The 19872-nt window shown below is 46.3% G+C and overlaps 1 protein-coding gene and 2 non-coding genes across 3 annotated transcripts in view; all 3 read left to right on the top strand.

Annotated features, from left to right (window-relative positions):
- The first annotated feature begins 4524 nt into the window (after positions 1-4524).
- LOC121848929 lies at positions 4525-4643 on the top strand. The gene has a single exon (XR_006085074.1). It is a non-coding gene; the product is annotated as a 5S ribosomal RNA (ribosomal RNA).
- A 920-nt stretch (positions 4644-5563) lies between these two features.
- LOC121848934 lies at positions 5564-5682 on the top strand. Its single transcript, XR_006085079.1, has one exon. It is a non-coding gene; the product is annotated as a 5S ribosomal RNA (ribosomal RNA).
- Positions 5683-7594: 1912 nt separating this feature from the next.
- The window catches only part of LOC103172953, a 40177-nt gene continuing 27899 nt past the window's right edge, over positions 7595-19872 (top strand). Inside the window, exons 1-7 of the mRNA XM_042334014.1 lie at positions 7595-7781; positions 9785-10042; positions 12058-12166; positions 13056-13222; positions 13927-14098; positions 14288-14353; positions 17437-19219. Of these exons, the coding sequence (XP_042189948.1) occupies positions 12103-12166; positions 13056-13222; positions 13927-14098; positions 14288-14353; positions 17437-19219 (2252 nt within the window). The 5' untranslated portion in view covers positions 7595-7781; positions 9785-10042; positions 12058-12102. The remainder of the gene's footprint in view (positions 7782-9784; positions 10043-12057; positions 12167-13055; positions 13223-13926; positions 14099-14287; positions 14354-17436; positions 19220-19872) is intronic.

Genomic DNA, 19872 nt, shown 5'->3' with positions numbered 1-19872 from the left:
TGCTTTGGGAGAGCCTGTGACATATGCCAAGGTGTGCCTGGCAAAGGCTGGAACTTGGGGCTGTTGAGGAGTGATAGAAAGTGGGAGGGGTGAGGAGTGGAGGGAATAGGGTGTGTGGCGTACGGAGTAGGGTTGGGGAAGATGTAAAACAGATGATTGATGTCAGAGGTAAAACGTGATCCAGAAGATTCAATGGGAAACCACCTGAAGGTTAAAAGCCCAGAGATTATTGATGACCGGGGACAGGGAGAAAAGACAGTGGCTCACATAGATATCTGACACATGTGGAATGCCATCACCGTGCTCAAGAGTATCCAAAGTAAACTGAGAATTCCATGCATCCCGACTACACATGGGAATTCCAGAGATAGATCGTTGGAATAAAATGTGCACTCTCTCCCTGGAGGGATGCATCCCACTTACCTAATTCTGGAAGGTTTTAGGCTCAGGTTGGCAAGAGCCAAGGCGTGGGGACCCCAGAGTGTGCGATGGGATAACTGCTGGACTCTAACCAGCTAAAACCGCGTAGCTTGCCATTGATAACACTGTCTGGCCAGCTTTCCGGCTACTTGATCAGCTCAGATCACCTTACCTGTGAGGACTTTGGCTATAACCATCTCATCTGTAGGAAAAAACCTTCATTAATGTATTGGAGTGTCAGCATAGACAATGAGTTCAAAGTCCCAACGTGGGGCTTGAACACACAACCTTCTGATTCAGAGGTGAAAATATTCTGCTGGAAATTTTACCACTGATCACATTCCCAACATCTGTCCCACTGGATAGTAATTTAAAGTCGGCCCCTCCCTAGCTCTGTGGGCAGTGTATATCCGACGAGGATTTTCTAAACTTGCCTGAGTCACTTTTCTTCCCATTGTCAGTTGTCAGCGGGGGATTAGGAATGGGAGCTTCGGCCATGGTGGTTTAATGGTTTTCAAAAACTCTCAGGAGTCATGGAGTCACCTGTAAAATGATAAGGTAATAATAAAGATTGTGTCGGAAAATACACTGTCACTGCACTTTACTGTATATCCTATGAACAAGTTTGGGATGTCCTCCCAATGTGAATGGCACTTGATGTGTCTTGAAGGTGGCGAGGAAGGGGCGAGACGGAGGGACTGCGGGATGAAGTTCCAGAGGGTGGGTGCAGAGGGGCGGAAGGCCCACTTGCCAATAGTGGGGCGAGCAAGGCGGGGGAACCTGAAACAAGCCGGAGCCCGCTGTGTGGAGGGAGCGATCAGGGTGGTAGGGGGTTAGGAGGTCGGAGAGGTAGGGGGGAACAAGACCTTGGAGCTGAGGACCAGGATCTTGAACTGTATCCTCTGTGTGATGGGAAGCCAGTGGAGTTGGGCAAGGATGGGATTGATAGGGTCGCGGAGCCTTGTGCAGGAGAGGACACGGGCTGCAGAGTTCTGGATGATCTGCAACCTATGGAGGGAGGAGTTGGGGAGACCGACAAACAGTGAGTTTGCACAGTCTAGCCTCGATGTAATGAAGGAGTGTATGAGGGTTTCGGCGGCCTGTGGTAGGAGACAGTGTCGGAGCCGGGTGATGTTGCAGAGGTGGGGGAAGGCAGAGCGGGTCATGGTGCAGATGTGGGGTAGAAAGGATAGTTGAGGGTCTAACAATACCCCAAGGTTCTGGACTGGCTAAGCAAGATGGAGTGTGCAACCATGGATGGAGGTGCTGTCAGCGCCTGGGGTGAGGAGGTGCTGACGGGAGACAATCAGTAGAGCCTCGGTCTTGTTGATGTTCAACTGAAGAAAGTTAGCTCTCATCCAGGACCTGATGTCCGACAGACATTCTGTCAGGACTGCAGTGGTCCTGGAGTCAAGGGTGGAGGCAGAGAGGTAGAGTTGGGTGTCATCCGCATATATGTGGAAGTTGACCCCATGTCAACAAGCTAACCAGCTAAAACTGCATAGTTTGCATTGGGAGCACTGTCTGCCAAACTTTATTATTATTTTGGAGGAATTATTAGCCCCGGAGAGAGATCCGCCAATCGACTAACAAGCAGGTTTCCACTTACTGGTGAGTAAACTGTGGGGTGTGTGTGTGTGGAGTAAGGAAGCTTGCCCTAGGTTTGAGGGGTAAAGGAAGTGCTTTAGATGCCAATTGACATAATGCAGCTAACTTGCGCCTAATACTTTCCAGAATTAGGTAAGCAGGAGGCGTCCATCCAGGGAGAGACTGCGCTTTCCATTCCAACAATCTATCTCTGGGATTTCCATGTGCAGGTGGGATGCATCGAATTCTCAGTTTGGTTTGGATACTGTTAACAACAACAACAAAATTACATGTACAGAACGCCTTTCACGTCAGGAGGACGTCCCAAAGCGCTGAGATCCGCCACGGTGATGGGTTTCCACATGCGTCAGACACCCGGCTAAACCTACACCTCAGTTCGATTCGTCCGCGAGGTTGTTGATCATTTTCTCCTAAATGTACATGAGAAACAGTCACGTGCAATCGACACTCAGGACGGCCTTGGAGCTATCAAGTCACAAACCAGGATTTTGTTTCTCAATCGTGTCCTTAGGAATGTGAAAAATGATACGTTTGATAAATAATATCAAGTAAAGTCAGGTTGCTATGTTGGTCTGGTCGGTCTGTCTGTACAGACTTGCTGGACTCTTTCGCAGTTTTTCTCCCTCACCAATTTAAGCAGTTGCAGATATTTATCTAAAACTGAGTTATTTTCTGAGATTGGGTGGTGATAATAATAATAATAATAATAATCCTTGCATTTGATATAGCGCTTTTCACGTCGGGAGGACGTCCCAAAGCGCTTCACAGAACACACTGTAAAGTGATAATACATAATAATAATAATAATAATCCTTGAATTTGATATAGCGCTTTTCACGTCTTCTCGACATCTCAAAGCGCTTCACAGAATAGACTGTAAAGTGAATTGACCGTATATTTGTGGGCGAAACGCGGCAGCCAATTGCGCACAGCAATGTCCCACAAACAGTCGTGGATTCAAAATGACCAATTTAATATTGTTTTGTTTTGGAGGGATTATTATTAGGCTCTGTGTGGAGTAAGGAAACTTGCCCAAGGTTTCGCCCTCTGCCTGGAATTGAACTCGGGTCTCTCGCTTGGAGCGCAAGTGTTCCAACCACTGATGTGGGGACACGGCAAGTAAATGGGCCTAAAAAGGTGCATCACACACACAATGGGCCGAACATCTGCCTTTGGTGCTGTATGATTCCACGACGAGACAGATCTCAAACGAAAAGCCCTGTTTTGTTCTGTAAATATTAAACAATTCATGTGGTGCACCATTTACATGGGGAGACAATCACCCTCTGAACATCAAACCTTCTTCACTTTGTGAAGGGAGGGAAGCTCAGCATTTGTTACTTGACATTTGTCACTTGACGCTGACGTCTCGTTCCCACTGACTTGTGAACAGAAATTCTGAGAGTGACCATGTCTGATGACCTGTATTCTTCCACATTTCTTGTTCATAAGAATGCAGCAGTTTAGACAATTTTGAAATTGTCGCCAATGTTCATTATGAACGTCTTTTATTACCTTCAATGCATATTTTCAAAACTTGACGTGTTAATATTATACTGCTTAAAGGCTTAGTTGAGGAATGGCAGGAAGAGGCTCATGTGGACCATAAACACTGGCATAGACCAGTTGGGCCGAATGTCCTGTTTCTGTGCTGTGTATTCCAATGTATTTAATATATACTGTATAACGACATCAGTCTAATTTATAAAATGACATTTTTGTTGTGTTTTCCAGTTATTCAATGTGCACAGTGCCACACTCTGTTTCAAAATATAATCGATAATTTAACCCAATGTTCATATTTATTGGTTGAATATATCTGCACAGTTTCTATTTCAGTAACCGAAGATGAAAACCTTACCCAGATGCAGCTGAAACATTCATCAATGCGTCACCTCCTGACTCCATTTCTCAAATGCCCTATTTGCTGATTTCCCCAGCTCCACCATGCACTGGATCCAGTTGACCCCAAAGTCTGCCGACTGCATAAACACCTGCATTGAACTCTCCGTACCCCCATCTGGCATTTGTTTCCCCTTGCGATGGCTGCATTTGAACTGTACACCTGCATTGGGGGACAGTGCAACTGGTTCCATTGAATGATTGCTCAAAGGTTCGAGGTCCAGGTGGCGACATTTGAAATGATCAACACCAGTTGCTGTAGGTTTTTCTTTCCACTGGAATCAGTGCACATCTCGACTCCTGCCCACTCTTCCCTTTGCAATGTGCCGACTGCAGGCTGCATTTGAGCTGTACACCTGCATTGGTGGACAGTGCTACTGGTTGCAGCAAACTGGTGCTGAAAGGTTCCAGGTGGGAAGGTTCGAAATGAAGAAAGAAAGAAGGACCTTGACAAAGGAAGCAACTTCTAAAGGCTCGCCGATGGGCGGGCAGCCGGGCAGGCAGGACTGTTTGTCAGAGGCGATATCTGAGGCAGAAGAGAACGGAGCAGAGATTGAGCATCTGTTCAAGTGGAATAAAGGAGGTGCTTCAGATGCCTACGGCCATACTACTCTGAACACGCCCGATCTCGTCTGATCTCGGAAGCCAAGCAGAGTCAGGCCTGGTTAGTACTTGGATGGGAGACCGCCTGGGAATACCAGGTGCTGTAGGCTTTTATTGCCACCAGAGGCAACATTTCCCAGAGCCACTTCTTTCCCTCGCCTGGCAATACGCTGCATTTGTCCTGTGCATCTGCATTGGGGGACAGTGCTGGTGGCTGCTCTGCATTGGGGAACAGCGCTAGTGGCTGCTCTGCATTGGGGGACAGTGCTGGTGGCTGCTCTGCATTGGGGACAGTGCTGGTGGCTGCAGCGAACCATTGCTCAAAGGTCCCACGTCCACTCGCAACATTTCAAATGAACCAATAAAAGAGGTCACTGAGACAAGAAGTGACTTATAGAAGGCTCGATCGAAGCTCAGACAGCGTCGTTTTGAAGAGTCCATGCCTTTTGAGCAAAGCACGATGGAACCAATGCACCGGAATGCAACCCCGGTGAGAAGGGCGCTCTGCAAACGCAAGTTGTTGTTGAACCAAGTTGAGAGCGAGCGCGTGTTCAAGTGAAGTAATGGAGGTGATTCAGATGCCTACGGCCATACTATGAACACGCCCGATCTCGTCTGATCCCAGAAGCTTAAGTGGAGTCAGGCCTGGTTAGTACTTGGGTGGGAGACCATCTGGTAATACCAGGACCCGTAGGCTTTTCTTTCCACTGGAATCAGTGCACGTCTCGACTCCTGCCCACTCTTCCCTTTGCAATGTGCCGACTGCAGGCTGCATTTGAGCTGTACACCTGCATTGGTGGACAGTGCTACTGGTTGCAGCAAACTGGTGCTGAAAGGTTCCAGGTGGGAAGGTTCGAAATGAAGAAAGAAAGAAGGACCTTGACAAAGGAAGCAACTTCTAAAGGCTCACCGATGGGCGGGCAGGCGGGCAGACAGGCAGGACTGTTTGTCAGAGGCGATATCTGAGGCAGAAGAGAACGGAGCAGAGAGTGAGCATCTGTTCAAGTGGAGTAAAGGAGGTGCTTCAGATGCCTACGGCCACACTACTCTGAACATGCCCGATCTCGTCTGATCTCGGAAGCCAAGCAGAGTCAGGCCTGGTTAGTACTTGGATGGGAGACCGCCTGGGAATACCAGGTGCTGTAGGCTTTTATTGCCACCAGAGGCAACATTTCCCAGAGCCACATCATGACTGTGTGTTAAGTGTGTGCAACCTGGCAGCTAATTTGCGCACAGCAAAGTCCCACAAACAGCCATGGAGTGAGTGACCCAAGTTTACTTGGGGGATTTTTCATTCAATTTATTATATCCTCCTGACATGAAGGGAGCTTTACCAAATGCAAGGATTATCAAATTGATTTATTCTGGAAATGTCTTGTTACCTTTACTTTATTGTTATGCCCACGATAGTGAGCTCCATGCACTGTCTGATTGGGAGAGCCAAGTGCGAATGGGTCTGGGGGATAGAGATGCCCAGGGTCACAGACAACCAGCTTTTCACCAGCTTCCTGTGACGCCCCGTGTCCATACTGTACTCTGATGTTTATCTGATTAATGTGTTTCAGCCTGAGGGGGAATCAGTTTAGTTCAGATGGAGGGAAAAGGCTGGAGTTGCTGCGGAGACACAGACATGGACTGAAAGTGTTTGTGATCAAAGACTGAGGGAGCAGTTCTACACACAGTCACCGTGAAATCCACATTATAAACAGTCTTCTAAATGTAGATGAGAAACAGTCACTTACAATCGACACTCAGGACGGCCTCGGAGCAGACAAGTCACAAACCAGGATTTTGTTTCTCAATCGTGTCCTTAGGAAAGTAAAAAATGATACGTTTAATAAATAATATTAAGTAAAATCAGGTTGCTGTGTTGGTCTAGTCGGTCTGTCTGTACAGACTTGCTGGACTCTCGCTGTTTTGCTCCCTCACCAATTTAAGCAGTTCCAGATAGATATCTAAAACGGAGTTACTTTCAGGGATTGGATGGTGATGTGGGGACACGGCAAGTAAATGGAGCTATAAAGACACATCACACAAACAATGGGCCGAACGGCCGCCTTTGGTGCTGTATGATTCCACAACGAGACAGATCTCAAACGAAAAGCCCTGTTTTGTTCTGTAAATATTAAACAATTCATGTGGTGCACCATTTACATGGGGAGACAATCACCCTCTGAACATCAAACCTTCTTCACTTTGTGAAGGGAGGGAAGCTCAGCATTTGTCACTTGACATTTGTCACTTGACGCTGACGTCTCGTTCCCACTGACTTGTGAACAGAAATTCTGAGAGTGACCATGTCTGATGACCTGTATTCTTCCACATTTCTTGTTTATAAGAATGCAGCAATTTAGACAATTTTGAAATTGTCGCCAATGTTCTTAATGAACATCTTTTATTGCCTTAAATGTATATTTTCAAAGAAACTTGATGTGTTAATATTATTCTGTATAATGATCCCAGTCTAATTTGTGAAATAACATTTCTGTTGTGTTTTCTAATTATTCAATGTACACTGTGCCACACCCTGCTATTTCAATGTAAAATCTACAATTTAACCAAATTTTAGATCTTTATGGATTAAATATATCTGTACAGTTTGATTAAATGAGTATGAATAAGCTGATTATTATTATCAATGCCATTTGCTGCCTTTTGCCCACAAAATATACAGTCAATTCACTTTACAGTTTATTCTGTGAAGCGCTTTGAGACATCTAGAAGATGTGAAAAGCACTATGTCAAATGCAAGGATTATTATTATTAGTGATTTGAGATGTTCCCTCAGCTGTAAAAATTATCTCAACTGCAAGGATTATTAATATTACAATTAATCCTAATAATTCACTGGAAATATAAAAGATGAGGGGATGCCTTGAAAGCAATGTACATTGCAGAGTTCCTTAGCAGAATGGTTAGCAAATTCATCTCACAAGAGAGAGGCAAAACCTTTAGCAAGTTTCCTTACTCCACACACCTCTGTTTACCTAGCAGTGAGTAAGAACCTGGTTGTTATTCGATTGGTGGATCGCTTCTCAGGGGAAATAATCTCTCCAAAAAAGGGGAGTACCAGGTGCAGTAAATGATTGATAACTGCTGAGGGTGTGGGCGGTGACTGCAACTTCCTGCTAAGATTGTTTCCTGGACTTTGGTCGGGCTGTGCTTAGGATAACACCCTCTACAGCCCTGTGCACTCGGTGGGGGCTTCAGAAGCAGAGACGCTGCTCAGTCAGGAGGCAAAGAAGACGGTGAGTCTGTTCATTAGGTCTGACTGTCTTTAAGCTATTCTACTGGTCTGTACATTTCATCACATTTGTTTCCCTTGGGAAATAATAATAATAATTCTTGCATTTGATATGGTGCCTTTTCATGTTGTTGAGACGTCTCAAAGCGCTTCACAGGATATTCCGTAAAGTGGATTGACTGTGTATTTTATGAGTGATGACTGCAGGCTGCATTTCTACTGTGCACTTGATTTGGTGGACAGTGCTACTGGTTGCCGTGAACGAGTGCTGAAAGGTTCCGGGTGGCAACGTGTAAAACGAGCAAATAAAACGTGGTCTTTGAGAAAGGAAGCAAGTTTTTTTTAAAAAAAAGCATGCTGAAAGGCAGGCAGGGTTGCTTTGAAGAGGTGATGCCTTAAGTAAAATGCTCATTGGAACCGAGCTGAGAATGAGTGTGTGTCAGACACCCAGCTAACAAAAAAAATGCATTGAGAGCACTTTCTGGTGAGTTTTACTCTGCTCGTTCCCCCGAGGACCACCCTACTCTGTCGGGCTTTGGCTTCCAGGGTGGTGAACAGGAGCCAAAAGGGAAGAATCCCTGATCCCAGCGACTTGAGCTTTTTTGATTCAGGAGTAACAGATGCAGGAAAGGATTGAGGATGTGGGAGTGACTGTTATTGCCAAGATCGGCTTCTGCAATTTGACCAGGATGTGCTGTGGACAACGCCCCGTACAACCCGGGGCACTCGGGGGCTTCAGAAGCACAGACACGGATCAGGCTGCTCAGTCAGGAGGCAGAGAAGATAGTGAGTCCGCTCATTAGGTCTGACTGTAGTTCAACCATACCGAGACCTTCTCCGTCACGTTAACAGGATGTTTAGAGCTATTTTCCCCAACAAAGAGCTTTTTTTTCTCTAAGCCTCCCACCACACAGCTTTCGATGCTCAGGCTCGCTTAAGTGCAGGAAGACTGGGTGGAATTGGTGTCAGTGGGCGCTGCTTGTGACTGTAACTGGGACTTCACTGTCCCCATTCCATCTCCGGTCTGGGGGAGCTGAACAGAGGCACTCAGGCAAGTTAAGATCAGAAACATGGAGGTGGAATCTTGCTGAGGGAATGAAATGGCTGTGATTTTTCGCAAATATTAAAGAGCAATGATTGAAAAAGGGAGACCCACAAATGAAGGCGTTTGGTTTCTGTGCCATGCTGTTGCCCACGTTAATCTAGTCAAGAAATAAGAGGTGTTGGCTGGGAGTGTTAATAATAATCTCTGCATGTGATATAGCGTCTTATCATGTCTTCTAGTGTGGAGTGAGGGAACTTGCCCAACGTTTTGCCCTGCCTCGAATTGAATCCAGGTGAGGCGAGGGGGACTCCAGATTGGAGGATCGCGCTCATCGCACTGCAGTGCGGGTAACTGTTTTAGAATGGTCATCATGAGACGGATCAGTTCTTCCACATGTCCAGGATAACCAGGGGTGGATTTATCCAGAGGTTCTAGGGGCTGCAACCCAGGACCTGGATTTTGAAGGGCCCCCCCAAAAAGAGCGAGTTGCGACACCAAGGAAGCAGCAGGAGTCCTGCACAGGTTGTGTAACGTGCTGACCTCCAGAGAGGTCGGGATTTCGGCTTATTATGTTTATAATATTATTAGGGCTTCTCGGGCATGTGTGAAAAGAGTGTGAGACGGAGAGAAGAGGTAGCGGACGAGGAGAAGTCACTGAATCAGGGTTCAAGTGGATCATACTAAAGTGTTATGTAGTTCCTGATTGACATCAAACTGATAAAATCAATGTGTGTCATTATTTGCCCGTGATACTGACTGAGACGTTCAGTTCCATCTATGACATTTAATCCTTGAAGGGCAAGCCATAGTGTCTCTTGTGCTGTTCCCGCATTGTGATGCTGAAGCATTCATACAGTAAGAAAATGATTCGGATGTTATGGTAGCTTTATGACTAAATGTAAGCTAAAGATATGAATATTTTTAAAAAATACATTACTATTTGCTCCCTTATCTTTCCTTAGAGGGGCCCCCCAAACTATAATAGCTATGGGCCCCCATCATGCTTAATCTAGCCTTGAGGACAACACACCAGAAGATCAGCATCTACTTGTTGACTCCGTGTATGATTGAGAGCTGCAGAGGATGTGATCAAGAGCGCTATTTCCTGAGCTGTGGTCGGCCTGCGCTGAGACAACGCCCTGCACAGCTCAGGGCACTCGGAGGAGCTTCAGAAGCAGAGACACGGACCAGGTCACTCAGTCAGGAGACAAGAGAAGACGGTAAGTCCCCCTCCCCATTAGGTCTGACTTTGGTCCAACACCCTCCCACCCCAAGACCGTCCCTCTCCTTCCTGTTAACACGGTGTTTAAAAGTTATTTTCCCCACAAAGAGGATTTGGACCAATAACTAACAAACAGCAGACGAGATAAGAGGCAAAAACATGTGGTGTCTTTGACTGACGCCCATTGACCAGCTTGGCTTGTCTTGTCTCAGGCAACAACTCGTCCCTAAACCTACACCTCAGTTCGATTCGTCCGCGAGGTTGTTGATCATTACATTTAGGCTGTAAAACTTTATTTTCTCTCTGAACTTCCTCTCCCCCCTCCCTCCTTCCCTCCCTCTCCTTTCAGTTTCATCTGAGCTTTGCAGTCAATGCTCAGGCTCTCAGTGCAGGACTGGGTGGTGGAATTGGTGTTAGTGGGCACTGCTGGTGGCTGCCACTGACCCCCCCCCCCCCCCACCCCATTTGTGTGTTTGGTTTGGATGGGTGTGGGTGGGAGCTGCTCAGAGAACCCCCCCCCCCACCCCAGGCAGCTTGAGATCACAGACAGGAAGTGGAGTCTCGCTGAGAGACTGAAATGGCCGCGCTTCTAGCTGCTAAGCCAGAGGAAATGGTGATGCTCCTCAGGAGGAGAGGCTTTGGGGGGGCTTCTTGGCTCAGTTGCTGCTGCTGGTCTTCCACCCCGACTGCGGGCTCTTCTCTGCTGTGCTTTGGGCTTTCAAGGTCGTGCAAGAAATAGAGCCTGCGTTAATCTAGTCAGGAAATGAGAAGCGATGGTTGGGAAGGTTGTGTTATATGTATGTGGTGGGGGGAGTCGTGCTCACAGCACTGCTGTGTGGGTGACTTGTTGGGGAATGTTCATCAGGTCAGTTCTTTAACTCGTTCAGGACATCACACCTGCAGATCACCATCTACTTGCTGCTACTGTGTTGGGCTGAGGAACACCAGCTCCTCAACCCTCTGCTGTCACTTACATTTCCTAAAATTGACTTGACTTTGGAAACTGACTTCATCTCTTGGTGATTAAATCGCAAAACGTTCCACACACCAACTGGCGTTTCTTCCCCATCAATGTCCTTTTCTCCCACCTGAGTCTCCTACTCTAACCCCCACTCTCCTGATCCCTCCACCCAGCGCTTAATATTCCACCTTTTCAAGAATCCATCTAATGACCCGTGAATTTTCTTTTGGCCAGCCCGGTGTCTGACACATACAATAATAATAAACCTTATATTTGGTTGTCACACCTTTCACAGCAGGAGCATATCCTAAAGCGCTTCACAGAATATACTGTAAAGTGCAGTGACTATTTTTGTAGGCACATACTGAAACCCATCACCAGGTTTAAGAATATCCCAATAAAACTGAGAATTCCATGTATCCCACGACACATGGAAATTAATATGATTTGTGATGGAATGCACACTCTCTCCCTTGAGGGATGCATCCTGCTTACCTGATTCTGGAGAGTAATAGACGCAGGTTGGCAAGAGCCAAGGCTTGGGGAGCACAGAGTCTGTGCTGGGGTAATTGCTGGAGTATAACCAGCTAAAACCGCATAGCTTGCCTTTGAAAGCTCCGTCCTGCATGTCCAGCTCGGACCAGCTCACCCTTTAGGGCTTTGGTTTGCAGTGCTAACGACGAACACATGCCCCGGTGACTGTTCTGCTCCTCCAAGTCCTGCTGACTGACTGGGTTGTCGTCTGGAGTACTGTGGACCCGCCTGGCTCAGCAAACAAACACAGAGAGTGGACTACATTCTGACATTCCAGATGTCACCTTGGAGCCAGTTCAGCTCCAAGGACGGCCCGTCTATCTTCTCCCCAAGGACGATAGTTGCAAGTTAGTCATTTGATATCTGACAAGCACAGGTTTATAGTAATAATCCTTATACTTGGTATAGTGCCATTCACGTTGGGAGGACATCCCAAACTTGTTCATAGGATATACAATAAAGTGCAGTGACAATGTATTTTCTGACACAATCGTTATTATTACCTTATCATTTTACAGGTGACTCCATGACTCCCGAGAGTTTTTGAAAACCATTTAACGACCATGGCTGAAGCTCCCAATCCTAATCCACCGTTGACAACTGACAATGGGAAGAAACGTGACTCAGGCAAGTTTAGAAAATCCTCCTCGGATATACACTGTGCACGGAGCTAGGGAGGGGCCGACTTTAAATTACTATCCAGTGGGACAGATGTTGGGAATGTGATCAGTGGTAAAATTCCCAGCAGAATATTTTCACCTCTGAATCAGAAGGTTGTGTGTTCAAGCCCCACGTTGGGAATTTGAACTCATCGTCTATGCTGACACTCCAATACATTAATGGAGGTTTTTTCATACAGATGAAATGGTTATATAAAGGTCCCATGATCCTTGCATTTGATATAGAGCCTTTCTTGTCCGGAAGACATCTCGAAGCACTTGACTGTAAAGTGGAGTGACTTTATAATTATAGGCAAATATTTATAGGCAACTTGTGCGCAGCAGTGTCCGAAAAAACAGCGATGAAGTGAAGGAACAATTTTATTTAGCTTTAAATCCCTCCAGTCTGGCCTCACGCAATCTCTGAGACCTGCTCAAGCACTAGCAACTTGGTTCCTCGCTTTTCTTAATGACCACTGGCCTGCTTCATGTCCCTCGCCCTACCCACCATTGTCAGTTAGGCTTTCGGCTTAGTTGAGCCAATCTGACCCCATTCTCCGAAACACTGACACATCTGGTCATCTTTTCCCTTCCCACAGAAGGGAGAAGGGAGTTTCTCTCTCCCAGTTTCCTGGCCAACAATCCCCCCAGATAAAAATGGTCATTCACTTCATGGCTATTTGTGCATTCTCGTAAAAATAGTTACAGCACTTTATAGTAAATCTTGTGTGTAGTCCTTTTAAGCATCCTCCTGGCGTAAACGATGGCATATCAAATGCAAGTATTTTTATTATCAAAGTAGATTAATCAGTATATTGTATGATATGAGTTTTTAAGGTGTCAATTATTGTTGGCAGGTTCAAAGGCCACATTCTCCGAGACACTCGATCTATACAATGAATTCCAGCTGTTGAAACTCACAAAGTTCTACCAGGAAAGAATAGAACAGGCCATCGAAGGACACGTGAAGTCTGTCAGCTCTGCGCTGACAGAGAAGAAATATTTCAGTGAAAAGGAACACCAAGTAGGTGCAGTCAGACGGAAAGAGTCCTTTACATTGATAAACTTCCCCTGTGGGAAGGTCTGTCTCCCATTGTTTGCAAAGCTGTGTCTTTCCACCACGGTTTGGTATAACTCATAATGTTCCCCTCATCTTTCTTCATCATGTCTTCTTGTCCTCATCGCTTGTTGTATTTCACTTCTGTACTTGCGCATTTATTCCCAGTTACTTTCTGTGTTAATGAGCGGTACTGCCTACCACCACCTCCGCAACATTGCCAGACTCCACCACTGCTGCCGAAACCCTCACCCACAGATTCGTCACATCAAGGCTCTATTATGGAAACTCCCTCCTCATCGGCCTTCCCAACTCTTCCCTTCACAAGCAGCAGATCATCCAAAACTCTGCAGCTCGTGTACTCTCGCGCACCAGGCTCCGTAACCCCATCACTCCCACCCTCGCCCGACTTCACGGCTCCCCATCCCTCAGAGGATCGAATTCAAGATCCTTGTCCTCACTTTCAAGGCCATCCATGGTCTCTCTGACCTGCTGACTCCTTAGCAACCTGCCCGCTGCCTCCGTTCAGCGGGCTGCTGCATATCTCCCATATTGAGGTCAGGCTACTGTGTCTGTAGTTACCAGGTAGGATGGAGCTGGTAAGGTCCTGGTCACTCTCTGTGCCCACGTTTCACTCTGCCCTTCAGTAAATGAATGACTGTTCTCTGCAGACACTCACCGAGCTCCAACAGAATGAGCAGATGAAAGAAAACCCCGAACTTCTTTTCAACCTGGTGATGGGAAAAGACCCCAAGGCCCAGCGAGTGATGTGGGAATACTTAGAGGAAATGAGGAACACTTTGCCCAAGTTACATAAAATACTGACTGAAATACAGGAACAAGGTACTGTGTGAATTTACACTGATTCTATTCGCTGGTGTCCAACACACCCACAGTTCGGGCTCCCAGGCAACTGTGCGAAACGCTCTGAATCATCCTCAAGACATGAAAGTTGCTGATAGATGTAAACTGTTGTTGGTGATATACACCTTTTATTTATTCAAACTAATGAAATGAACTTTATTCAAACAGGTACGAGTCTTGTAAAGATTGTGACCATTTCTCACAGTGTATCGGAAGTTCCCAGTAAACTAAAAGGTATGTAACGTGGCAAGGATACAAACGGGTTGTTTCACTTTTGGAATGGAATCTGAATGTTCACCATTTGTACCAGTGGATCAATCTGGAGCAGTGGTAGTGCTCTCGCCTCTGATTCAGAAGGTCATGGGTTCAAGCCCCACGTTGGGACTTGGCATCGTATGACACTCCAATGCAGCGCTGGGGGTGTGTTGCATTGTCAGTGGTGCCGTCCTTCTGACGAGATGTTAAACTGAGGTCCCATCTGCCTGTTCAGGTGGACTTTAATGATCGCATGGCGCTAACTGAAAAGAGAAGGGAGTTTTTGCAAGTGTCCTCGTCAACAAATGCTCCAAGTAAAATTGGTTACTCATTAAGCACTCCGAGATACTACCCCATGTAAAGGGCGCATTATATGCAAGTTGTTGTTGATGTGGGACTTTGCTGTGCGTAAACTGACTTCAGCGTTTCCCCCATACAACACAGTCAAAACCACTTTACCGTATATCCTATGAATTGCTTTGAGACGTTGTAGTGAGATGATAAGATGCCCCATCCCCGCTATCATCAAAAGCCCCACAGGACACACCACAATGGCTAACCTCTCCTCCCTCATCCACATTTTAACCCCCACTGCCGATCCTCCGCGCCCCCCACCCACCCCTCCTCCATCTCACACATTCCTCTGCCAACAGGTCCGTGAAACAGTTGTTGCTTCGCAGGTTCACTGCTTCCTCTCCTGCCACTCTTTTTGCAAATCCCTCCAAATGGCCTGATCAAGGTGACAAATGACATTCTGTCCATTGGTGACAAATCCCTCTGTCTCCTGGTGCTCCTCGACCTCACTGCTGCTTTCAACACTATGGACCACTCTATCCTCTCACCTCAACCTTCAAGGTTCTGTCCTTGAATAGTTTGGATCCTATTTCTCACACCGGCCCCACTTTGACTTCACAAACGGCTTCTCCTCCAGCCCCCGCACCATCTCATGGAGTGTTCCACATGCTCTCGCTTGGTGACATCATCTGCAGAGATGGGATCAATTTCCACATTTATGCGGACCCAACTCTGCCTCTCTCGCTCCACCCCAGGGTCACTAAAGTCCTGACAGATTGCCTGTGAGACATTGTTCTGGATGAGAGCCAACTTTTACAGTTAAACGTCAGCAAGAACAAGGCTCTCCTGATTGGCTTGTGTCATGCCTCCACACTTCGGGCACTGGCAGCATCAGCATCCACGGATGCACACTCCACCTCACCGAATCAATCAGGAACCTCAGCGTCTTGTTTGACCCTCAACTGTCCTTTCTTCCCCACATCCATGCCATGACCATCTCTGCCTTGCCCCACCTCCGCAACATTGCCCAACTCCGCCACTGCTTCAATCCTCAGGTCTCTGAAACCCTCATACACGTCTTGATTACATCTAGGCTTAACTATGCCAACTCCCTGCTTGTTGGCTTTCACAACTCTTCCCTCCACAAGCTGCAGATCATCCAGAACACTGCAGTTTGTGCCCTCTCTCGCACCAGGCACCGTGACCCCATCACACCCACACTCGCCTGGCTCCACTACCTCCCCATCCCTCAGGGTATCGAGTTCAAAATCCTCATCCTCACCTTCAAGGCCCTCCCCTCCTACCTCTCTAACTTGCAACCTGTCCCTTATCAACCCGTCTGCTCCCTCTGCTTCGCAGGCTGCATCGGCAATTGGTCCTTCAGCCTCTCTGCCCCCACCCTCTGGAACTCCATCCCACATTCCCTTCACCTCGCTCCTCTTCTGATCCTCCTCTTTTGACCATCTCCCAACACTCTCTGCCCTCCACCCTCCCTGATCCCAATACCCCACTATTACGCATTCCCCGCTCATGTCCATATCCCTAATCACTGGCTGTTCAGCACCTTGGGACGTCACCTGACATGAAAGGCGCTTTACAAATGTAATTTTGTATTGTATTGTAACCTAAGCATAGAAATTTCCCTGTCTGGAATGGAATATGCATTGCTCCCTGGAGAGTTTCACCTTTACCTAAATCTGCCGCAGGTTAGCAAGAGCCAAGGCTTGGGGAACCCAGAATGTGTGTGTGGAAAACAGCTGGAGTTTAATCAATGAAATGCTCACATAGAGGTTCACATAAGCAAAGATAAGCAAATCTTTGAAGGTGACAGGACAGGTAGATAAAGCTGTTTTAAAAAAAAAAAGCATACGGGATCCTTGGCTTTATAAATAGGGACATAGAATACAAAAGTAAGGCGGTTATGATGAACCTTTATAAAACACTGGTTAGGCCTCAGCTAGAGTACTGTGTTCAGTTCTGTGCACCACACTTTAGGAAGGATGTCAATACCTTGGAGAGGGTACAAAGGAGATTTACCAGGATGGTAACAGGAATGAGGGACTTGAATTATATGGAGAGACCAGAGAAGCTTGGATTGTTCTCCTTAGAGAAGAGAAGCTTAAGGGGCGATTTAATGGAGGTGTTCAAAACGATGAGGGGATTTGATAAAGTGTTCAGGGAGAAACTGTTTCCACTGGCAGGTGGGTAGGTAAGTAGGGGACAGAGACTTAAGATATTTGTCAAAAGAACTAGAGGGGAGATGAGGAGAAATGTTTTCATACATCGAGTGTTCAAATTTCGAATGCATTAACTGAAAGGATGATGGAAGCAGATTCAATAACACCTTTCGAGAGGGAAGCGGATAGATATGTTGGGAGGACAAATTTGCAAGGCTATGCTGAGAGAGCGGGGGAATGGGATTAAATTGGATAGCATTTTCAAAGAGCCGGCAATGGCACGATGGGCCAAGTAGCATCCTTCTGTGCTGTATAATTCTATGATTCTATGAAATATTGCCAATAAGAGCAATGTGTGGCAAACTCCCTCCACTGCTGGTCCAGCGAGGAATCAATGGTTGAGGAAAGGGGGAGAGGAGGTTGGACTCTTCCATTATTTCAGTAACTATTTTCTTTTTCATAAACATTTAATGTTCCTTGAATACACTAACGATGGTGTCCAGCAAGCCATCATATAATTTATTGTAATATAAAAGTTTTTACAAGCTGTATCCACCATTACTAACCCCTGTATCAATGCTCTAAATAAAGATGTTCAGAAACAGCACAAGGAGGTACTTCAGAAGCAAAGTGAAACAATGAAAGTGAACACTATCCTGGTTAAAGAGAAAGAGAAGACGTTTAAGCTGGTTGATCGATACACAGAGCTGACTATCATTTCTGATCTTCGTGGCCTGAAACTGGTAGAACATGAGCTGGTGGCGAGAGGTAGAGACCATGAGAAGTGTAGAGAGAAGCTGCTCCAGGGAGAGCTGGAAAAAATCCGAATTGATCAACTGTTTCACAGCAGCTTCTCTACAGGAACCCTTTGGTCCTGGATTAAAAGTTTCATCTGGACCAGTGAGGCAGGGACGTCAGCGGTAGTGAGTGGAGTGGCAGGAATTGGAAAAACAACCATGGTGCAGAAGATTGTCTATGAGTGGGCAAGAGGAGAAATCTATCCTGACTTTCATTTTGTCTTCATTTTTAAATGTCGAGACTTGAACAGTCTGAAATGTGAAATAAATCTGAAACATCTGATCCTGGATGAGTATCCTCACCTCAGGAATGTTGTGGGAGAGCTGTGGAAACACCCAGACAGGTTGCTGTTTATATTTGATGGTTTGGATGAATTCAGTGGCAGGATCGACTTCGCTGACAATCAGAGATTCACAGAACCTCGGCACATGTGCACTAATCCTGAATTCTGGTGTGAAGTGTCTGACATTCTGCACGGCTTAATACAGAAGAAGCTGCTCAAAGGCTGCTCAGTGCTGGTGACCAGCCGTCCCACGGCATTACACCTACTGGAAAAGGCTCAGGTCAGTGTCTGGGCTGAATTACTGGGATTTGTGGGTGAAGAGAAAAAGGAATATTTTCAGAACTGCTTTGAAAGTAAAAATGTGGGGGCAGCTGTCTACAAATACGTGGAGGAGAACAAGCTCCTGTTCACCTTGTGCTACAACCCGTCCTACTGCTGGATCCTCGGTCTGTCTCTGGGACCTTTCTTTACACAGAAAAAAATGAAACGGAAGCCAATTCCCAAGACAGTCACACAGCTATTCTCCTACTTTATCTATAACATTCTAAAGCATCACTGTATAGATGTTGAAAACACCCACAATGTGATGCTGAAGCTTGGTGAGATGGCCTTCAATGGCATCTGCCACAAAAAGATTGTCTTCAATAATGAAGACTTAATCAAATATGGCCTGAAACCTTCACAGTTCCTCTCTGGGTTTCTCATGGAACTTGTGGAGAAAGAGTCTTCAGAGCACAGCGTGGTGTACACATTCCTGCACCTCACCATCCAGGAGTTTCTAGCTGCACTCGCTCAATTCCTGTCTCACAACCCCAATCTCAACAGATACTTGAATGTTGATGAAATAGAGGATGGCAGGTTTGAGATATTTCACCGCTTTCTTGCGGGTCTCTCCTCCCCACAGGCAGCTCACCCACTGGAAGAGTTTGTGCAAAAATTAAACCATCAGACAACCTGTTCAGTGATTGATTGGGTGAAGGTGAAGGTTGAAGCTAAGATCAGAGACACAGACACTGTTGCTGGGAAAAGGAAGCTGCTGAACACTTTCCATTACCTGTTTGAGTCTCAGAATCATGGTCTGGCACGTCAAACACTGGGCTCCATGAAATCACTCACATTTGGTGCCTCCTCTGCACGGAAAGCATTGCGACTGACTCCAATAGACTGTGTTGTACTGTCTCACACCATTGGGTTGTGTGACACCATCAAAAAACTGGATCTGCGGAACTGCTACATTCAGGATGAAGGGCTCCGGCGTTTGGTTCCTGAACTTCACAAGTGTCAGGAGTTGTGGTAACTTCAGCTTTCTGTCTCTTTTATTTTAATAACCAACAGGCACATAATTGTCTAAAGAAGAGCACCGAGTCTCACATAATTGTCACATAGGAATAATAGTATTTCAGTGGATGGAATGGTCTGGCCAGTAGTGGAGATGCCGTTGTTCTAATGAGACATTAACCCGTAGGACTGTATGTGGGACATTGCTGTGCATAATTTGCATACACCTTTACATTGTATCCTGTGAAGTGTTTGAACACTTGTAATATGGTACTATATCAAATGTGAGTTTTATGATTACTATTCAATCTAACGGAGTTTCGGAGGAACCTCTTGAAGCAGAAGGTAGTATGAATGTGGAACTCACTGCTGGAAGCTGTGGTTGAAGCAGAAATGAACATATTTAAGAGGAAACTCGGTGCATACATGAGAGAGAGCAGTAGACTTGGAGGATAAACACAGCCCACACTAGTTTGCTTGAATGGCCTGTTTCTGTACTGTGTAACTCTGCTTACAGTGCAGCTGGCAGCACCAGGTACTGGGAGCTTCCCACTTATCTATCTAGGATAACCCTCCCTGTTACAGTGTTCGGCATCAATAGCAGGATGAGCCTGGCCAACTGTTCAATCACCAACACTGTCCCACAGGAACATTTTAAATGATGGGAA

This window comes from Callorhinchus milii, unplaced genomic scaffold (assembly GCF_018977255.1).
Source record: "Callorhinchus milii isolate IMCB2004 unplaced genomic scaffold, IMCB_Cmil_1.0 Scaffold4, whole genome shotgun sequence".
NCBI lineage: Eukaryota > Metazoa > Chordata > Chondrichthyes > Chimaeriformes > Callorhinchidae > Callorhinchus > Callorhinchus milii.
This window is presented reverse-complemented; position numbering and strand designations above follow the sequence as displayed.